The following is a 17,582-nucleotide window of genomic DNA, read 5'->3' as shown; positions in this document are numbered from 1 at the left end:
CAAAATTAAGATAATGATAATGACATAGGTTGGCGTTAATAAAAAAAAAATACTTTAAAAAAAATTAACCGCGAATTTTCAGTGAATAGTATGCAATTTTACCCATGGTATTAAAACAGTTAACAAGAGTAGTTCATATTGAAAGTCTACTAGAAAATGTTATTTTAGTGCTTATTAATTTCCATACTCATTTCGGCTTTTTAATTCTATGGGGGTCGCGGGTCACTTAATTTTTATAAAAGGGGGTCGCCACTCGAAAAAGGTTGGGAACCACTGATTTAGAACAATATTGCCGAAGAAAGTTTTCAAAAATATCCTTTCGTTTGGTCACAAAAATAATTTTAAAAGCGCGACAACTAAACACCCACTACACGTCCGCTTTATTTAAAATTACATTATACATAATACATTACAGTACTATATAGCAAAGAATGCAGTGGAAGGCGAAGGAAAGGAGGGTAAATCATATGACCTGGCTGGCTTAGCAGCGAACTGCGCCAGACGCAGGCGAAGGAGGAGGAGCTATGATTTATCTCGATTTAAAATTGTAATGGATAACATAAGGAAATTGCGCTTAAATTGACACTAGACTTTTTATTAACTTGTTTTCTCAGGGGGGAGGGGAAATGGCACTTGATATTTTCGGGGGGGGGGGGCGGAGGTGGAGAGCGGTCAACATTTTCCGAGGGGGGGGGGAGCGGACACTGGTAAAAGTATATGTTTTCTATATAAATTCCATGTCGTTCGGGGGGGGGGGGGGGGTGGTAGACTTTCTTCGGGAGGGGGGGGGGGGGCACAGATGCCTGGAAGAAACTCTGCTAGTCAGTATAACGTCCGTAGCTCTCACGTTAGGGAAAGCAAAGGCTACTGAGCATAGAGTTGACCACACTATCCCTTCACATGCCGAGGTCACAGAAACAGGTAAACTCTTCTTGCCCCATATACCGTCAGGTTCGAAAAATGAAACTTCACACTTCATTAATATCTATACAATATTTTAAAAACTTGAAAGTATAAAATAAAACAAATATTAAAAAACCTATATATATATATATATATATATATATATATATATATATATATATATATATATATATATATATATATATATATATATATATATATATACACTTTTTGTCTCTTCTATGTATTTTGCAACACAACATGCTACAGTAATCAAAAGACAAAGCTTAAATTTGCTATTTTTAGTGGGAATTCCCGATCAATTCCAAATGGTTCCCCGCACCATTTTGTTTCCTTGACGTTTTCGTCACAACAAACATGGCGCCTGTAGATCTATTTGTCAGTTGTCCTTGATTAGCAGAATGTGAAAACTCTAAAAGAAAGGGGGAAAACGAAACAAACAGCAGGGACGGAGAGCCGACTGTAAGCGTTGTAGGCTCTAGTTGATCGTTTTTTTTTTCTATTCACGCGCATCGTTTTCAATTTGAAACCAGCGAGAAACGTAAAGTTGCGCACCATTCACATTGACTCCCATGTTGAATCAGTGTGTATTGTAAGCTGTAGTTGTTGCATTCATCATTACATAGATTCTACATAAAATAACGTTAATGTATACAAAAGTTCAGTATTTGATCGTGTGTTGACAACATTAAAACTTTGTGAGCAATGCAAATATACAGAACTCTTTATTAAGTGCACGTTAACGAAAGGAAGTAAGTAACAATGTACTCATTGTGTAAGATGAACATTGGTAGATCTAGCAGTACAATCGTAGTTGGTATATACATCTAGATCTAGCAGTACAATCATAGTGGGTATATACTTCTAGATCTAATAATAGTGGATGTATTGTCGTAGTGGATGTATTGTCGTAGTGGATGTATAGTCTTAGTGGATGTTTAGTTATGTGAATATACAGTCATTGTAGATATATAGTTATAGTGGATATATAGTCATAGTGGATGTATAATCATAGTGGATATACAGTCATAGTGGATGTACAGTCACAGTGGATGTATAGTCATAGTGGATATACAGTCATAGTGGATGTATAGTCATAGTGGATGTATAGTCTTAGTGGATATATAGTCATAGTGGATATACAGTCACAGTGGATGTATAGTCATAGTGGATGTATAGTCATAGTGGATATATAGTCATAGTGGATGTATATTCACAGTGGATGTATAGTCATAGTGGATATATAGTCATAGTGGATGTATAGTCATAGTGGATGTATAGTCACAGTGGATGTATAGTCATAGTGGATATATAGACATAGTGGATGTATAGTCATAGTGGATGTACAGTTATAGTGGATGTATACTAAAAGTCTGTATGTAGTTACTGTGGGTATATAGTTGTAATTAGTACATAGTCATAGTAAGTTATAATGGGTGTATAGTCAAAGTGGGTTTACAGTAATGGTGGGTATACCGTCTTAGTGATCAGTATTTATTCAATTTAAACCTTGATAAGCCCATGCGGTGGAATCAGAGGGAAAAGATTTTTGTGTTTAATATTTGTAACATTTCAAGGAATGATCTCAACGCATTGAGCAATTCGATGCTGTACAGGGGAACCCTGCTCATAGCAAATACACGTAAACACAGAGGCGTAGCGAGGGGGGGGGCTGGGGGGGGTGCGGACCGCATCGGGTGACACCATTTAGGGGGGGGGGGGGGGGGTGACACCAAGGCAAAAAATAGCAAAATATATAGAGAAAAACTTGAGAGGGGGGGTGCAAATCGAAAGTTTGAAGGGATGGGGGGTGTAAATCGAAAGTTTGAGGGGGGTGCAATCGAAAATTTGAAAGTTTGTCCCGGGGAAGGGCAGCTACGCCTCTTGGGGGGTGGGGGTGACACCATTAAGTGCCGCACCGGGTGACACCCGACCTCTCTACGCCACTGCGTAAACATATAATCAGTCGGTAATTCCCGTAGATTACTTGTTTGTTTTTATTTACGTTATTACTTTACTATTAATTATATAAAATTGATTAAACTCTATAGGAGGTTTATATTTTTAAAATTCAGGCTTCTTGAAATTGTATACTCAAACTAATAATATAATTTTGTCAAAAATACTTTTAAATAATCAAAAAACAAAAAGTTTCGATTTTGTCCCAACTACTTTAATGCAATAATATTAGAATGCAAGATTAGCAAATATGTACTTGATCAATTTAATAGCAAAATTGATGTAAAATATTCTGAATATCTCGTATCGTTAATGTTAGGGTTATACTTTTCCATTAGCTGCATCGTCAGCATAGACTAGACACTATAAGTGTTTCTTCCAGACTTTTTTCTCCGGGCGGGGGCACTTGAAATTTTTTTATGGGGGGAGGGGGCGGACACTGTTAAAAGTATATATTTTCTATATAAAGTTCATTTCGTTCGGGGGGCGGTAGACTTTCTTCGGGGGGGGGGGGGGGGCGGAGCTGGAAGAAAATCTGGACACTATATAGACCGGTCCGGTATGAGGATTGTTATTCATTACTTTCCTGTAATAGCTTAACTTGATGGGCGACGCCAATAAAGAATAGGGCTGGTAAGTAGGTCATCAACCAGTTCTAGGGCTTACGCAGGTTTTATTGAGCCGTAGTTTGTGACCTACTTACCAGCCCTATTATAGAGGTCCAGCTGTTGGTCTATAGTTCAAATTAAAATCTTTTTAAAAAAAATGTAATCGCCAGGTACCGAACCTGATTAAAGATGGCGAGCGCCGACTCCAAGAAAAAGACGAAGAAAGATAAAAGTAAAGCTCAGATGGCAAAGGGTGAGTAAAAAGTTTAGAGTTATATCCCTTGCTACAGTCACGCTAGAGTTATCTGTCGTTATTAAATTAACAGACACGAATCGCTGTCAGTAAAAAAAATAAATGGGGGGGGGGTTGGATTATTTCACACGTCTGCTTGTATGGATTTGTGTCCCTCCACGCCACCATCGCACCTCTCTCATCATCATTTAAACGTGATGCTTGCAGCCAAAGGGGTCATCCATAAATGACGTCACGCTTTTTTAAGCGATTTTTACCTCCCCCCCTCCCCTCCGTCACACGTCGTCACAAAAAGCCAGACCCCCCCCCCTAAAATGACGTCACACCTCAACCTACAACCCCCCCCTCAAAAATTGAAGTTAAATTTTTTTTAAACATCGATATTTTTCCAAAATCTTGTCTAAACTATTACAATTTATTAAAACGGTTATCTAAAACGCGAAATAACGTCTAAAATTCGATTTCTAAGATTTCTTTTTTTTCAATGCAAAAATGTGACGTCGAAACATCTGAACCCCCCCCCCCCCCTCCCCCTCATCACACATCGTCACAAAATTACGGACCCCCCCTCCCCCTACGAGTGTGACGTCATTTATGGATGATCCCAAAGAAGAACCAAACAGGCTAGCATTCAAACGTGTGTGATATTAGAAAAAAAAAGTTCTCGTCTCCCTTCAAGTACGACAATGTACATTTATTTCATATGTGGCGAGCTGACATGACAGGAGTAGTGACATGACATGACGTCACTTAATCCCAGTTTAATAATTACATGTTATGACATTAAAAAATATGACATCATTTAACCTATGTACATTTATTTCAAGGATAATTAAGATGATGTGATGTATGACTGCAGTGAATATCAGTTCAATTAATACTGATGAAATGATATGACAATTTACATTCATTAAGGCCAGTAAATGACATGAAATATGACAGTTCTTAACGCCACAACGATTATTTCAAAAGCAGCAACATGAAATGTCATATATTGTGTAATATCATTCAATTATTAGTGAATTAATGACATCTGACATCTCTTATTGTCAGAACAATGACTAGAAATTCGACATTCCTTAAAGCAAGTAGAATATTTTTTTTTATTTCATGATTAGTGTTATAAAATGACATATGACATCTAATAACAGTTCAATTATTACTGAGCTAATGACATATGACATCTCTTAATTTCAGTACTATTATCGCATCAATAGTAGCACTAAATGTCATATGACATCTAACACAACTTCAATTATTACTGATCTAATGACATATGACATCTCTTTATTTCAGTACCATTATCGCAGCAATAGTAATATGACATCTAATACAACTTCAATTATTACTGACTAATGACATCTCTTAATGTCAGTGCTATTATCGCAGCAATAGTACCACTAAATGACACATGACATCTAATACCACTTCAATTATTACTGATGTATTGACATGACATCTAACCCTTTCAGGTGATGTTGAGGTAGAAGTGGAGAGTAAGGAGAGTGTGGTCTACCTGAAGAACACTCTGGGCGCTATCCTGCCTCAGTGCCTGCATGAAGTTTGTCAGGTGAGTCAGTGCCTGTGGGTCAAGCTCTAGACCCCGGGTAGTACGAGTTCGGTACCTGGGCCCGTGGACGGAGGGCGTGCCCCATCCAACTTTAGGACGGAGGGTGTGCCCCATCCAACTTTAGGCCCGTGGACGGAGGGTGTGCCCATCCAACTTTAGGCCCGTGGACGGAGGGTGTGCCCCATCCAACTTTAGGCCCGTGGACGGAGGGTGTGCCCCATCCAACTTTAGGCCCGTGGACGGAGGGTGTGCCCCATCCAACTTTAGGCCCGTGGATGGAGGGTGTGCCCATCCAACTTTAGGCCCGTGGACGGAGGGTGTGCCCCATCCAACTTTAGGAAGGAGGGCGTGCCCCATCCAACTTTAGGAAGGAGGGCGTGCCCCATCCAACTTTAGGCCCGTGGACGGAGGGCGTGCCCCATCCAACTTTAGGCCCGTGGACGGAGATCGTGCCCCATCCAACTTTAGGCCCGTGGACGGAGGGTGTGCCCATCCAACTTTAGGCCCGTGGACGGAGGGTGTGCCCCATCCAACTTTAGGCCCGTGGACGGAGGGTGTGCCCCATCCAACTTTAGGCCCGTGGACGGAGGGTGTGCCCCATCCAACTTTAGGCCCGTGGACGGAGGGTGTGCCCCATCCAACTTTAGGAAGGAGGGCGTGCCCCATCCAACTTTAGGACGGAGGGCGTGCCCCATCCAACTTTAGGACGGAGGGCGTGCCCCATCCAACTTTAGGCCCGTGGACGGAGGGCGTGCCCCATCCAACTTTAGGCCCGTGGACGGAGAGTGTGCCCCATCCAACTTTAGGAAGGAGGGCGTGCCCCATCCAACTTTAGGCCCGTGGACGGAGGGTGTGCCCATCCAACTTTAGGCCCGTGGACGGAGGGTGTGCCCCATCCAACTTTATGAAGGAGGGCGTGCCCCATCCAACTTTAGGAAGGAGGGCGTGCCCCATCCAACTTTAGGACGGAGGGCGTGCCCCATCCAACTTTAGGCCCGTGGACGGAGGGCGTGCCCCATCCAACTTTAGGCCCGTGGACGGAGGGTGTGCCCCATCCAACTTTAGGAAGGAGGGCGTGCCCCATCCAACTTTAGGCCCGTGGACGGAGGGTGTGCCCCATCCAACTTTAGGAAGGAGGGCGTGCCCCATCCAACTTTAGGCCCGTGGACGGAGGGTGTGCCCCATCCAACTTTAGGAAGGAGGGTGTGCCCCATCCAACTTTAGGACGGAGGGCGTGCCCCATCCAACTTTAGGCCCGTGGACGGAGGGTGTGCCCCATCCAACTTTAGGAAGGAGGGTGTGCCCCATCCAACTTTAGGACGGAGGGCGTGCCCCATCCAACTTTAGGCCCGTGGACGGAGGGCGTGCCCCATCCAACTTTAGGCCCGTTGACGGAGGGTATGCCCCATCCAACTTTAGGCCCGTGGACGGAGGGTGTGCCCCATCCAAGATTAGGCCCGTGGACGGAGGGTGTGCCCCATCCAACTTTAGGCCCGTGGACGGAGGGTGTGCCCCATCCAACTTTAGGCCCGTGGACGGAGGGTGTGCCCCATCCAACTTTAGGCCCGTGGACGGAGGGTGTGCCCCATCCAACTTTAGGCCCGTGGACGGAGGGTGTGCCCATCCACTTTCAAATATAGCGGGGCAATTGATCTGATAGGGAGGACGTAAAACACTGGGGGTGAGGGTAAAAATGTATGTTATATGCGGGACGGTGTGGCCTAGAAATAGAGAGCTGGACTGGTAATCTGATAGTTTCGAGTTCGAAGCCGGGTTCAAGTTAGTAGAACATTCGTGAGTCCGCCCAGCTCTGATGGGTACCTAACTCACGTTTGGGTGGCTGGGCATATTGCTGACCACATTGTCTCTTTATATGCGGAGCTCATGGAAGCAAATGAGCTCTATTCATGTAAGGGACAAGATGATGATGCAATTATCTACGTAGTGTTTCCCTGCTTGTGGCCCACCCTGGGTCAGTTTGATGATCAGGGTGGGGGAAGGAGGGGTTAGATTTTTTAAACAAAGAATAACATTTAAGTTAAATTTAAAGTGTCTATTTTATGTTGGTGATACAATTATTAACGGTAGTTTTATTAAAGGTAAGTTTTCAAATTTCTTTGTAAAGTACCCTTTTTTTAAACTTGGCGCGGTGTCCATGGAACAAGTGAAGTTGAGTTCATCTTTTTCAAATGTAATTACTCCATGCTAAATCTGCGAGAAGATATTATATGTGAGCATTTTAATCAAGCCATCAATATCATGATATTTCAAAACGGTCCCGGAAAAAATAACTTTGAAACATTTATCAATGCTATTTTTCAGACTAAGTATTAAGTAAATCATTGAAATTATCACAACCTCAAAGTATATATTTACATATAATTAAGCTAATATATTTATTCGTCAATAACATAGCAGTGTATGGGATGACGTAGCCTAGCAGTAGAGAGCTAGACTGCTAACCCGAAATTCTCGAGTTCGAATCCGGGTTCAAGTTAGTAGAACATCCCTGAGTCCATCCTGCTCGGAAAAAAGATGATGTTGATGAACATAGCAATGTAAAATAAAACATCCTGTGCTAAAACATAATGAGGGAAAAATCGGCTGATCGAAATTGATGAAAAAAGATAATCAAGAAATGTTTCACAAATAACGCATATTCGGGGTGGGTTGGGGGTGGCATAGGAAGTTTAGTCAGTCTGCCAACAACTTTAACATCACGTGATGTGACGTCGTCTTTCTCCAGAAACGGCCCACAGATCCCATAGAATTCATCGCTTTGAGCTTGTACAAGTCTGTCGACTGTGAGCTGTATTTCTACGAGAAGGCAATCTTTTCTAAGGTAACTGGCAAACTTTTCTAAGGTAACGGGCAATCTTTTCTGAGGTAACGGGCAATCTTTTCTAAGGTAACGGGCAATCTTTTCTGAGGTAACGGGCAATCTTTTCTAAGGTAACAGGCAATCTTTTCTGAGGTAACAGGCAATCTTTTCTTAGGTAACAGGCAATCTTTGCTAAGGTAACAGGCTATCTTTTCTAAGGTAACTGGCAATCTTTTCTAAGGTAACGGGCAATCTTTGCTAAGGCAATCTTTTCTAAGGTAACGGGTAATCTTTTCTAAGGTAACTGGCAATCTTTTCTAAGGTAACTGGCAATCTTTTCTAAGGTAGCGGGCAATCTTTTGTAAGGTAACGGGCAATCTTTTCTTAGGTAACGGGCAATCTTAGCTAAGGTAATCTTTTCTAAGGTAACAGGAAATCTTTGCTAAGGTAACGGGCAATCTTTGCTAAGGTAATCTTTTCTAAGGTAACGGGCAATCTTTTCTTAGGTAACGGGCAATCTTAGCTAAGGTAATCTTTTCTAAGGTATCGGGCAATCTTTGCTAAGGTAACAGGTAATATTTTCTAAGGCAACGGGCAATTTTTTCTAAGGTAACGGGCAATCTTTTCTAAGGTAACTGGCAATCTGTTCTAAGGTAACTGGCAATCTTTTCTAAGGTAACAGGCAATCTTTTCTAAGGTAACTGGCAATCTTTGCTAAGGCAATCTTTTCTAAGATAACGGGCAATTTGCTAAGGTAACTGTAATCTTTTCTAAGGTAACGGGCAATCTTTGCTAAGGTAATGGGCAATCTTTTCTAAGGTAACGGGCAATCTTTGCTAAGGCAATCTTTTCTAAGGTAACGGGCAATCATTTCTAAGATAATTAGCAACCTTGTCTAAGGAGCTCTAGCTGATGGCTCTGTTTTTATTATTTAGGAGCTGCAGCTGATGGCTCTGTTTTTAGCATTTAGAAGCTGTAGACTATGGCTCTGTTTTTATTATTTAGGAGCTGCAACTGATGGCTCTGTTTTTATTATTTAGGAGCTGCAACTGATGGCTCTGTTTTTATTATTTAGGAGCTGCAACTGATGGCTCTGTTTTTATTATTTAGGAGCTGCAACTGATGGCTCTGTTTTTATTATTTAGGAGCTGCAACTGATGGCTCTGTTTTTATTATTTAGGAGCTGCAACTGATGGCTCTGTTTTTATTATTTAGGAGCTGCAGCTGATGGCTCTGGAACTTCAAAAAGAGAATGCCGTTCGACAATCAAACATTGAGAAAATCAAGAAAAAAATTCACGAGCTGAAAGTGAGTTAGATCTCTTAGACAATAAAAGTATATTACTCTAGTGTTTCTATATCTTGATCCACAGGGGAAAATTTAATAGTGCAAGAGTCTAAACCCTCTCCGTCCTAACATCAATATGATCATTTAGTAGAAGTTTTCTACCAGCGTTGGTGGCTAGAAGATGTATGGGCTCATACAAGATTTGGGCGGGTGCAGCTATAAATTGTTTTTGTATTTCTACAAAATCTGAAGGCAACTACAAAACTTAAGGACACCTGCATGAGTTGAGGGGAGCTGCAAGGTGGGTACGGTATGGTTCAGAAGGTAGAGCTTACACCCGTAAGCTTTGAGTCAGGACCCCGGCTTAAACCCGAGGTTTTTTCCCTGAGTATAATGTTATTCGCATTATCCCTCTGTATGCCGTGGTCGTTGAAAAAAAAATGAGCTCTACTATATCTGCTCCATAAACCTTGAATAGGAAGGGGGGGGGTGGTGATATGATTAAAATATGTAAGAGCGACCACAAGTTTTGATCCCTGTTACAACTGTTGAAAACAGCTTCAAGATGTTAGGGCAGATAAAATATTTAAAGCTCGCTAACATAAGTACACAACTATGTTAAAACAATCAGGTATCTTAAAGTAATAATTTTTTTAGCTCTTTACTTTTTTGTTCCTTGTCCTGAAACTTTCCTGCGTTTATCTTTCAGCTTATTCTAAGAGGCGAGAAAAGAATTGAGTTGCTTCTGTGGGAGGAAGCGAGAAGAAAAACTCTGCTGGCTGCCGAAGAAGAAGAAGAAGAATCGCAGAAAGAAAGTGAAATCGAGGAAGAAGAAGTGAAGAAGGAGATCGTCCATTCAGAAACCGCTGACAGGAAAGCTCAGGACAGTGGACACAAAGACGATAGGCACGTCAGTAAGGTTACGAAGTTTATAAAAGCCCCGCCGCCGCCAAAACCCAAACCGAAAAAAACGCCACCAAAATTTCAGAAGGTCCCCCGCAAGCGAACGCCCATTGAGTCAAGCAAGCAGTCGATGATAATTAGTGAGGCTACGACGGAGTTAGACGAAGACGATAAGGTATCGACGGGATCTAGTTCGGATTTGTTTGACGATTCTATTTTTAGAGACTCAGCAAGCGTTGTAGAAGAAGAGCATTCAGAGGAGGAAGCAAGCCCTAGAGTTGAAGAAGAGGAAGAGGAGGTGGTAGAAGAGGAAGAGGAAATAGATGAGTTATCGCCCAGTTTTGAAAAACTGTTCAAAATAAAACCAGCAAAAAAGAAAGACTCGAAGCCGCGAATAGATCGGAGCAAGTCTCCGAAACGCGAGAAAAGCAGCCCAAAATTGAAGAAGAAACCCAAGCGGCGTAAAGAGCAAGATGTTGAGGTTGAAGACGAAGGATTGGATGAAGAGATCACCGAAGAGGAAGCTCTCGAGGAAGAGGATGAGGAATTGGTCAAGCAGCAAGTCGGGAAAGAAACCAGTTCCAAGTTTCCTTTCAAAGGAAAAAAGGCAGACGACGATGATAAAAAAGGAAAAAAAGCAAAAAAGAAAAAGTCCAGCCTTACTCTCCTTGACGAGCCTAGAAAAAGCAAAACATCGCTAACGGATGAGAGTGCGATGAAAAAAAAAGAGAAACCAAAAAAGGGAAAGAAAGGTAAAGTCGATGAGACCCCATCGGAAGAGGACGCTAAAGCAAAGAAAGCACAGGCAAAGAAAAAACCGACGAAAAAAACCTCGGGGCGCATAAGCGGCGATGAAAAGGAAGACGATGAGGAAAGTTTTGATGAACCACGCCTGTCATCGATGATCATCGCCGAGAGGAAAGAATCAGTTCCGTCTAAAACGAAAGCAGCAAAGTTGAAAAAATCATCCAGCAGTAAGATAAAGATCGAGGGAAAGGAATCCGTCGGCAAGGTTTCCCCCGCGGGAAAGGACGACACCGAAAAAGAAAAGAAACGAAAAGGGAAAAAAACCGAGGTAGAAAAACCCCGAAGCCCCAGCTTGTTATCGGATGACTTCGACCTTGACATGGGCGAGGAGGCTGGCGAGGACTCCGATGACTCGTCAAAGCAGTCGCAGAAGAAGAAGAAAGGAATAGACTCGGACGACGCCGGCAAGAAAAAGAAAAAGAAACGCGACCTTGAGAAGCCCGACTCGCGTGACTTGATGTCTCCTGAGGAAGGGAAGAAAGCCAAAAAGAAAAAAGCCAAGAAAGGAAAATACGATGAGGACGACGATGAAGATGACGATAAGAAGGAATCATTTGATGAAGAAGTCGAGGAGACGAAAAGTAAGAAGAAAAAATCAAAAGACAAGAAAAAACGCGGGCTCGAAACTTCGAGCCCAGATGGTTCCACCTTACAAGGTGACGAAGACGATGAAGATGTGGATGAGAGTGTTGCGAAGAAGAAAAAGAAGAAGGGTAAAAAACGTGAGGTCGATGACGACGAAGAAGACGATCAGGGTTCTGTAGAGGGAGAGCAAAAACGCAAGACGAAGAAACGGGATTCGATGGAATCTCTGGAAGGCGAGGAAACATCGCCGAAGAGGAAAGGAAAATCAAAGAAGGACGACGGAGAGGAAAGAAAAAAGAAGAAAGCCTCCTCTAAATATGATGAGGAGGATTACGATGAAAAAAGTTCGTTGGAGGAAGAAATTGAGGAAAAAGTCAAGACGAAGAAAGGTAAAAAGAAATCGGATGACGACGCTGAGGAGGACCGGGGGAAAAAAAAGAAAGCGAAAACACGAGGGGAGGAAGGTTCTGATGAGGAGGAAGAACCTGTGGGTAAAAAGAAAGGAAAGAAAAAAGGAAAACCGGTCGTGGATGAAGATTCGGATGAAGACGAGCCGGCCAGAAAGAAAAAAGCGAAAACTAAACCCGATGAGGAAATGGACGAAGAGGAGCGGCCAAAAAAGAAAAAAGGAAAGGCGAAACCGGAAGAAGAGCCGGATGACGAGGAGCCGGTCAGGAAAAAGAAAGGGAAAACCAGACCGGAAGAGGAACCGGATGAAGAAGATGAACCGGTCAAGAAAAAGAAAGGGAAAACCAGACCGGATGAGGAGCCGGATGAAGATGAACCGGTCAAGAAAAAGAAAGGGAAAACCAGACCGGATGAGGAGCCGGATGAAGATGAACCGGTCAGGAAAAAGAAAGGGAAAACCAGACCGGATGAGGAGCCGGATGAAGATGAACCGGTCAGGAAAAAGAAAGGTAAAACTAGACCGGGTGAGGAGCCGGATGAAGATGAACCGGTCAAGAAAAAGAAAGTAAAAACGAGACCGGATGAGGAGCCGGATGAAGATGATGAACCGGTCAAGAAAAAGAAAGTAAAAACGAGACCGGATGAGGAGCCGGATGAAGATGATGAACCGGTCAAGAAAAAGAAAGTAAAAACGAGACCGGATGAGGAGCCGGATGAAGATGATGAACCGGTCAAGAAAAAGAAAGTAAAAACGAGACCGGATGAGGAGCCGGATGAAGATGATGAACCGGTCAAGAAAAAGAAAGTAAAAACGAGACCAGATGAAGACCTCGAAGAAGAGGCCCCGGTCAAGAAAAAGAAAGGAAAAACTAGACCGGGTGAGGAGCCGGATGAAGATGCGCCTGTCAAAAAGAAAAAGGTAAAAACGAGACCGGACGAAGAACCGGGTGAGGAAGAACCTACTAGAAAGAAAGAAGCGCGAATAGCCTTCGAGGAAGATATAGATGAAGACGAGACGACGAAAAAGAAAAAAACAAGACTTGATGAAGAGATCGACGAAGAATTCACCGAACCTGCAGATGAGACAGAGAAAGTGCCGGAAAAAGAAGGGCGCGTCAAGAAGAAAAGACCGGCATCAGACTCATCCGACGACAATGAAGAAGGCAAAAAGAAAAGAGGCAGACGTAAGAGCAAGGTGTCCGATCTGGACGACTCAGTCAAAAAACGGCTCCTCGATGATGAAAGTCGACTTCAAGAAGACATATCGGAAACGAAAACGGAACAGGAACCGATAGACGATGGTGTTAAGGAAAAGAAAAAACGTAAGAAAACCAAGACAGAAGATGGAGAAACCGTCACTCGGCGTCGATCGACGAAGTCCATATCAGAAGATGACATCGTGGAAGAAGATTCCAAATTAAAAAAACAGAAGCGGGACGCGGATGAATATGCTGCCGAAACACGGGAATCGGAAGGTGAAGATTTGGATCAGATGCCGGAATTCAAAAAGAAACAGCCGAAGAGTAAACTGTCGAAAGCGTTGGATGAAGACATCCCGCTGGAGGAGACGGAGTCGGATGTCAAAGAATTCGATGACGCCGAAGCTTCGGAACAGGGCGTCTTTGACGCGAAAGATCGCCGCGAATCGCGCAAGGCGAAAATGTCCGTGTCCAAGACAAAAGAGGAAACGGAGAGGAAAACGAAGAAAAAACGCGACGATTACTCAGACGAGCCAGCAGACGAGGACCGGGAAATGCCGGTTGAGAAAAGGAAAAAGGAGGAGAAGCGACGATTGGAGGAAGAGGAATCGGAGGAAGATTTGAAACCAAGGGACTCCGCGCTGAGGAAGGATGACGACGATATTGACGACACACGACGCGGGAGTATCCCGGAGGAAGACGATTTTTACTTTGAGTCGAAGAGGTTCAACTACTTCGACGGCGGTGCGCGCTACAAGTCGGAGGATGATGTGTCCAAGTACGTGGACGCCAAGAAGCTGAGGAAGAAGAGGATGTCGAAAGCGATAACACCGATAACGTGTGAGTGGTACCTGGACAAGCCGCGCGTGCTGGTCTGCAGACATCCTATTCTGGGAGAGATTCGGTCCCATCAGCCGGTGCTCTTTAAAGTTTTAGGTGCGTTTTTTTTTTTTTTGGCTACTCTTCGTTTTTTACCTCTTGTTCGTTCTTCATACCGTTCTTTCTCTGTTATTTGTGATTTGTTCCTTGTTTTTTTTTTCTTTGTTCTTTTGCTGATTTTTGTTCTTCTTCCTCTCTTTTTTTTTACGTTGTTTGTTTTTAGTCTTTTTTGTTTTCTTTCCTTTTTTTGTGTTCTTTGCTGATCTTTTTCTCTTTTTTGTTCTTTGTCTGTTTTTTTTTTCCCTTTACCTTTTTTTTGTTGTTTGTTTTTGTTGTTTGTTTTTGTTCTTGGTCTGCTCTTTGTTTTTTGTTCTGTTCTTTGTTATTTGTCTCTTCTTTGTTTTTTGTCTGTTTTTTTTTTCTTTGTAATTCTTCGTTGTGTTCTTTTGTTTGATTTTCCATAATCTTTACCTTTGTCTATTTTTGTGGCTTTCAAGATTTATAAAGATAGTGTAAACGAATACAGCTCAGACAACTAGGGCCATGAACTATCTCGTGGTCTTGTTATCAAACCTTAATTACATTAGTTTACATCTTTCATATGAACCAAACCAAACCCCACGCACTCCATCCCAAACCCCTTGTTGTTCAGGTATCTCTAATATTTGAATAATGTGGCTTTTAGACAATGTGTACTTCACACTCTTGCCTTGTCCAATGGTTTTTAGTTTCCTCTTACTGTAATTGATTCACCCTTCCGACGAAGACCTTAGGCCCAAACCTCTTTTGTAGTTCAATCTGTGAGAAGGTCTACACTAGCTGTTTTTATTCTTTGTATTTTACCACGTTTTCTTTAACTTGCTTTCGCGTCTTTCCAATCAAATCTTGCGATCGAAATTTCGGGCACTTCCCAGTTAGCTAGCGCGCTGAAATTTTCAGGGAAGCTTTGTTTCCGATCACAATAGAATATGCAATTGTTATTATTACTAAATTGATCCATGTAAACATTTTATTTAACTTTCTGATTGAGCAGAAACACCGACCTACTGGGACCACGAGAATTTCAACTGCCAGGTGTTCTATGAGCACGAGATTTACTGCGTGTGTGATCCGAGGGCTGATGATGACAAGTTCAAGAACGTGATGATGGAGTGGCATGAGGAGGATTGGGCGTTGTAGTTGTGGGGTGAGTTGTTGGTGGGATGTGTAGTTGTGGGGGTGAGTTGTTGGTGGGATTTGTTGTTGTGGGGCTGGGTTGTTGGTGGGATGTGTAGTTGTGGGGGTGAGTTTTTGGTGGGATTTGTTGTTGTGGGGCTGGGTTGTTGCTGGGATTTGTGGTTGTTGGGGTGGGTTGTTGGTGGGATGTGTTGTTGTGGGGGTGGGTTGTTGGTGGGATTTGTGGTTGTTGGGGTGAGTTGTTGTTGGGATTTGTGGTTGTTGGGGTGGGGTGTTGGTGGGATGTGTTGTTGTGGGGGTGGGTTGTTGGTGGGATTTGTGGTTGTGTCGGTGGGTGGTTGGTGGGTTCTGTTGTTGAAGGGGTGAGTTATTGGTGGGATTTGTTGTTGTGGGGGTGGGTTGTTGGTTGGATTTGTTGATGTTGGGGTGAGTTATTGGAGGAATTTTTTGTAGTCGGTGTGGGTTGTTTGAGGGCTTTGTTGTTTTGGTGGGGGGGGGGGGGGTATTGGTGGGATTTGTTGTGTGGTGGGTTGTTGTTGAGATTTGTATACTTGTGTAGGGTGGGTATTGGTAGGATTTGTAGACAGGTTGGGGTGGGTTATTGGTACGTTTTTAGACAAAGAACACGAAGTAAAATATTCGATTACAATTTAGCAGTTTATTGAGTTAGCTAATAGTATGAATAAGCTGTAAAACAGCGCCCGATTTTATATTTTTTTTAGAAAAGACAGCAGCAACAACCCATAACAAACCAGCTGTATGTGACACCAAACGATCCCCTCCTGATGTTATGAAATCTGATGAGTAAACAGCGCGACAGGCTCGAATTTTAACTATATTTTCCAACAAAATAACAAAACGTTTGACATATTTCTTTATAAATATTTCCTTGTGTTTTTTTTTATTCCCAACCACATGTGTTTGATAGTTCAAACACATTTGCTAGTGGTCTTGGCGTTTAATCTACCAGTTTGAACAATACGGACAAACGTTGTAGGAAATTGATAATGTGGTGAAATGGTTTCTCTAAATACCGAAGAAACTAATTAACAACCGTGACGTTTCAATAAAATAAATAATTGGTTTGACAAGTACTTGCGATGGTTTACTAACGGAAATTATGTACGGAAATTGTGTACGGAAATTTAATTTAACAACAACTGACGGAAAGATACTACATGACGCTATGTGACCTGACATACACACGTATGACTGCACGTATGTACACATATGTTGACTTTACGCATACGTGTTAAGAAATGCGGACTTTACACTTAAATCTTTGGATTCTCATTTATCTTTTTACATTTACCATTTCAACATGCTTTATACACTATTTTTTGACTGTTTTTTGTTTAAAATTTGATAAATATATAATTATATAATCATGTTTGATAGACATTACCTAAAGAACAATGCATACGAATGGACATATAATGACAAGCCTCTTAGGGTGTATGTTATACGATAAATAAAAGTTGGACAAATTACTTAAACGAGAGAAGTTACTATCAGACTTGTGTTCGCAACGAAAAAGACCTAACAATGTTGTCTTTTATATTTCAATGTGTTACATGTGTCTAGATGGCTTTGTCAATAATTTGTATATGATTCATTTATAGGGCGTTATTTGAAATTGTCTTCTAAACGTAGATTGCTTGTTCTGTTTATAAATAAAGATATACGTTTACATAGAGTGACTGACTTACGGCGTTTTTCTTTACCAAATGTAAGCGTACGTTGTTTTTTTTTGGATCGAGTCTTATTTTGTGTTGTTGTGGTTTAGATATGTTCGTGTTTGTTGAAATATTTTAAAATGTGTTTTTGTTTGTCGATATGATTTAAAATGTGTTAGTGTGTGTTGTGATGGTTTAGATATGTTTATGTTTGTTTAAATGTGTTAGTGTGCGTTGTGATGGTTTAGATATGTTTATGTCTGGAATTAGTGCTAGTACCTGTTAAATCGACGAAACACTTGTTGAAAAAACCATGTTAAGACTTGCCTGCATATGAATATGTTAAATGTATCTGTGAAATTCTTCTACTTAATATACCATCATGCTTGTTTAAAAAACTGTTTCCATAATCATAACAATATCTGATGAATACTACCTTTTCAGCAAATTATTTCAGACGTTTAAAACTGTGTTGAGGTGTTTGAACTCCGTATTGATTAAGAACATCGATTTAACTCCCTTGTCCA

At 41.9% G+C, this 17,582-nt stretch overlaps 1 protein-coding gene across 3 annotated transcripts; it reads left to right on the top strand.

The window, feature by feature from the left end:
• The first annotated feature begins 1,266 nt into the window (after positions 1 to 1,266).
• LOC131939646 (trichohyalin-like) lies at positions 1,267 to 17,075 on the top strand. Of its 3 annotated transcripts, none has more exons than XM_059298087.1 (8): positions 1,267 to 1,386; positions 3,662 to 3,744; positions 5,217 to 5,314; positions 8,061 to 8,156; positions 9,351 to 9,443; positions 10,132 to 14,260; positions 15,237 to 15,389; positions 16,102 to 17,075. In XM_059298087.1, the coding sequence occupies exons 2-7, from the start codon at positions 3,681 to 3,683 to the stop codon at positions 15,380 to 15,382; spliced, it is 4,626 nt and encodes a 1,541-aa protein (XP_059154070.1). In that variant the 5' UTR covers positions 1,267 to 1,386; positions 3,662 to 3,680; the 3' UTR covers positions 15,383 to 15,389; positions 16,102 to 17,075. The 3 variants fall into 3 exon arrangements, with proteins under 3 accessions (XP_059154070.1, XP_059154069.1, XP_059154071.1); XM_059298086.1 differs by lacking the exon at positions 1,267 to 1,386 and adding an exon at positions 1,400 to 1,676; XM_059298088.1 differs by lacking the exons at positions 1,267 to 1,386; positions 3,662 to 3,744; positions 5,217 to 5,314; positions 8,061 to 8,156 and adding an exon at positions 8,980 to 8,991.
• The last annotated feature ends 507 nt before the right edge of the window (positions 17,076 to 17,582 follow it).

The sequence above is a fragment of the Physella acuta genome, unplaced genomic scaffold (genome assembly GCF_028476545.2).
Source record: "Physella acuta isolate Inbredline_101_S28 unplaced genomic scaffold, ASM2847654v3 ptg000286l, whole genome shotgun sequence".
NCBI lineage: Eukaryota > Metazoa > Mollusca > Gastropoda > Physidae > Physella > Physella acuta.
The sequence above is the reverse complement of the archived record's forward strand: the minus strand, read 5'-3'. Positions and strand labels throughout refer to the sequence as shown.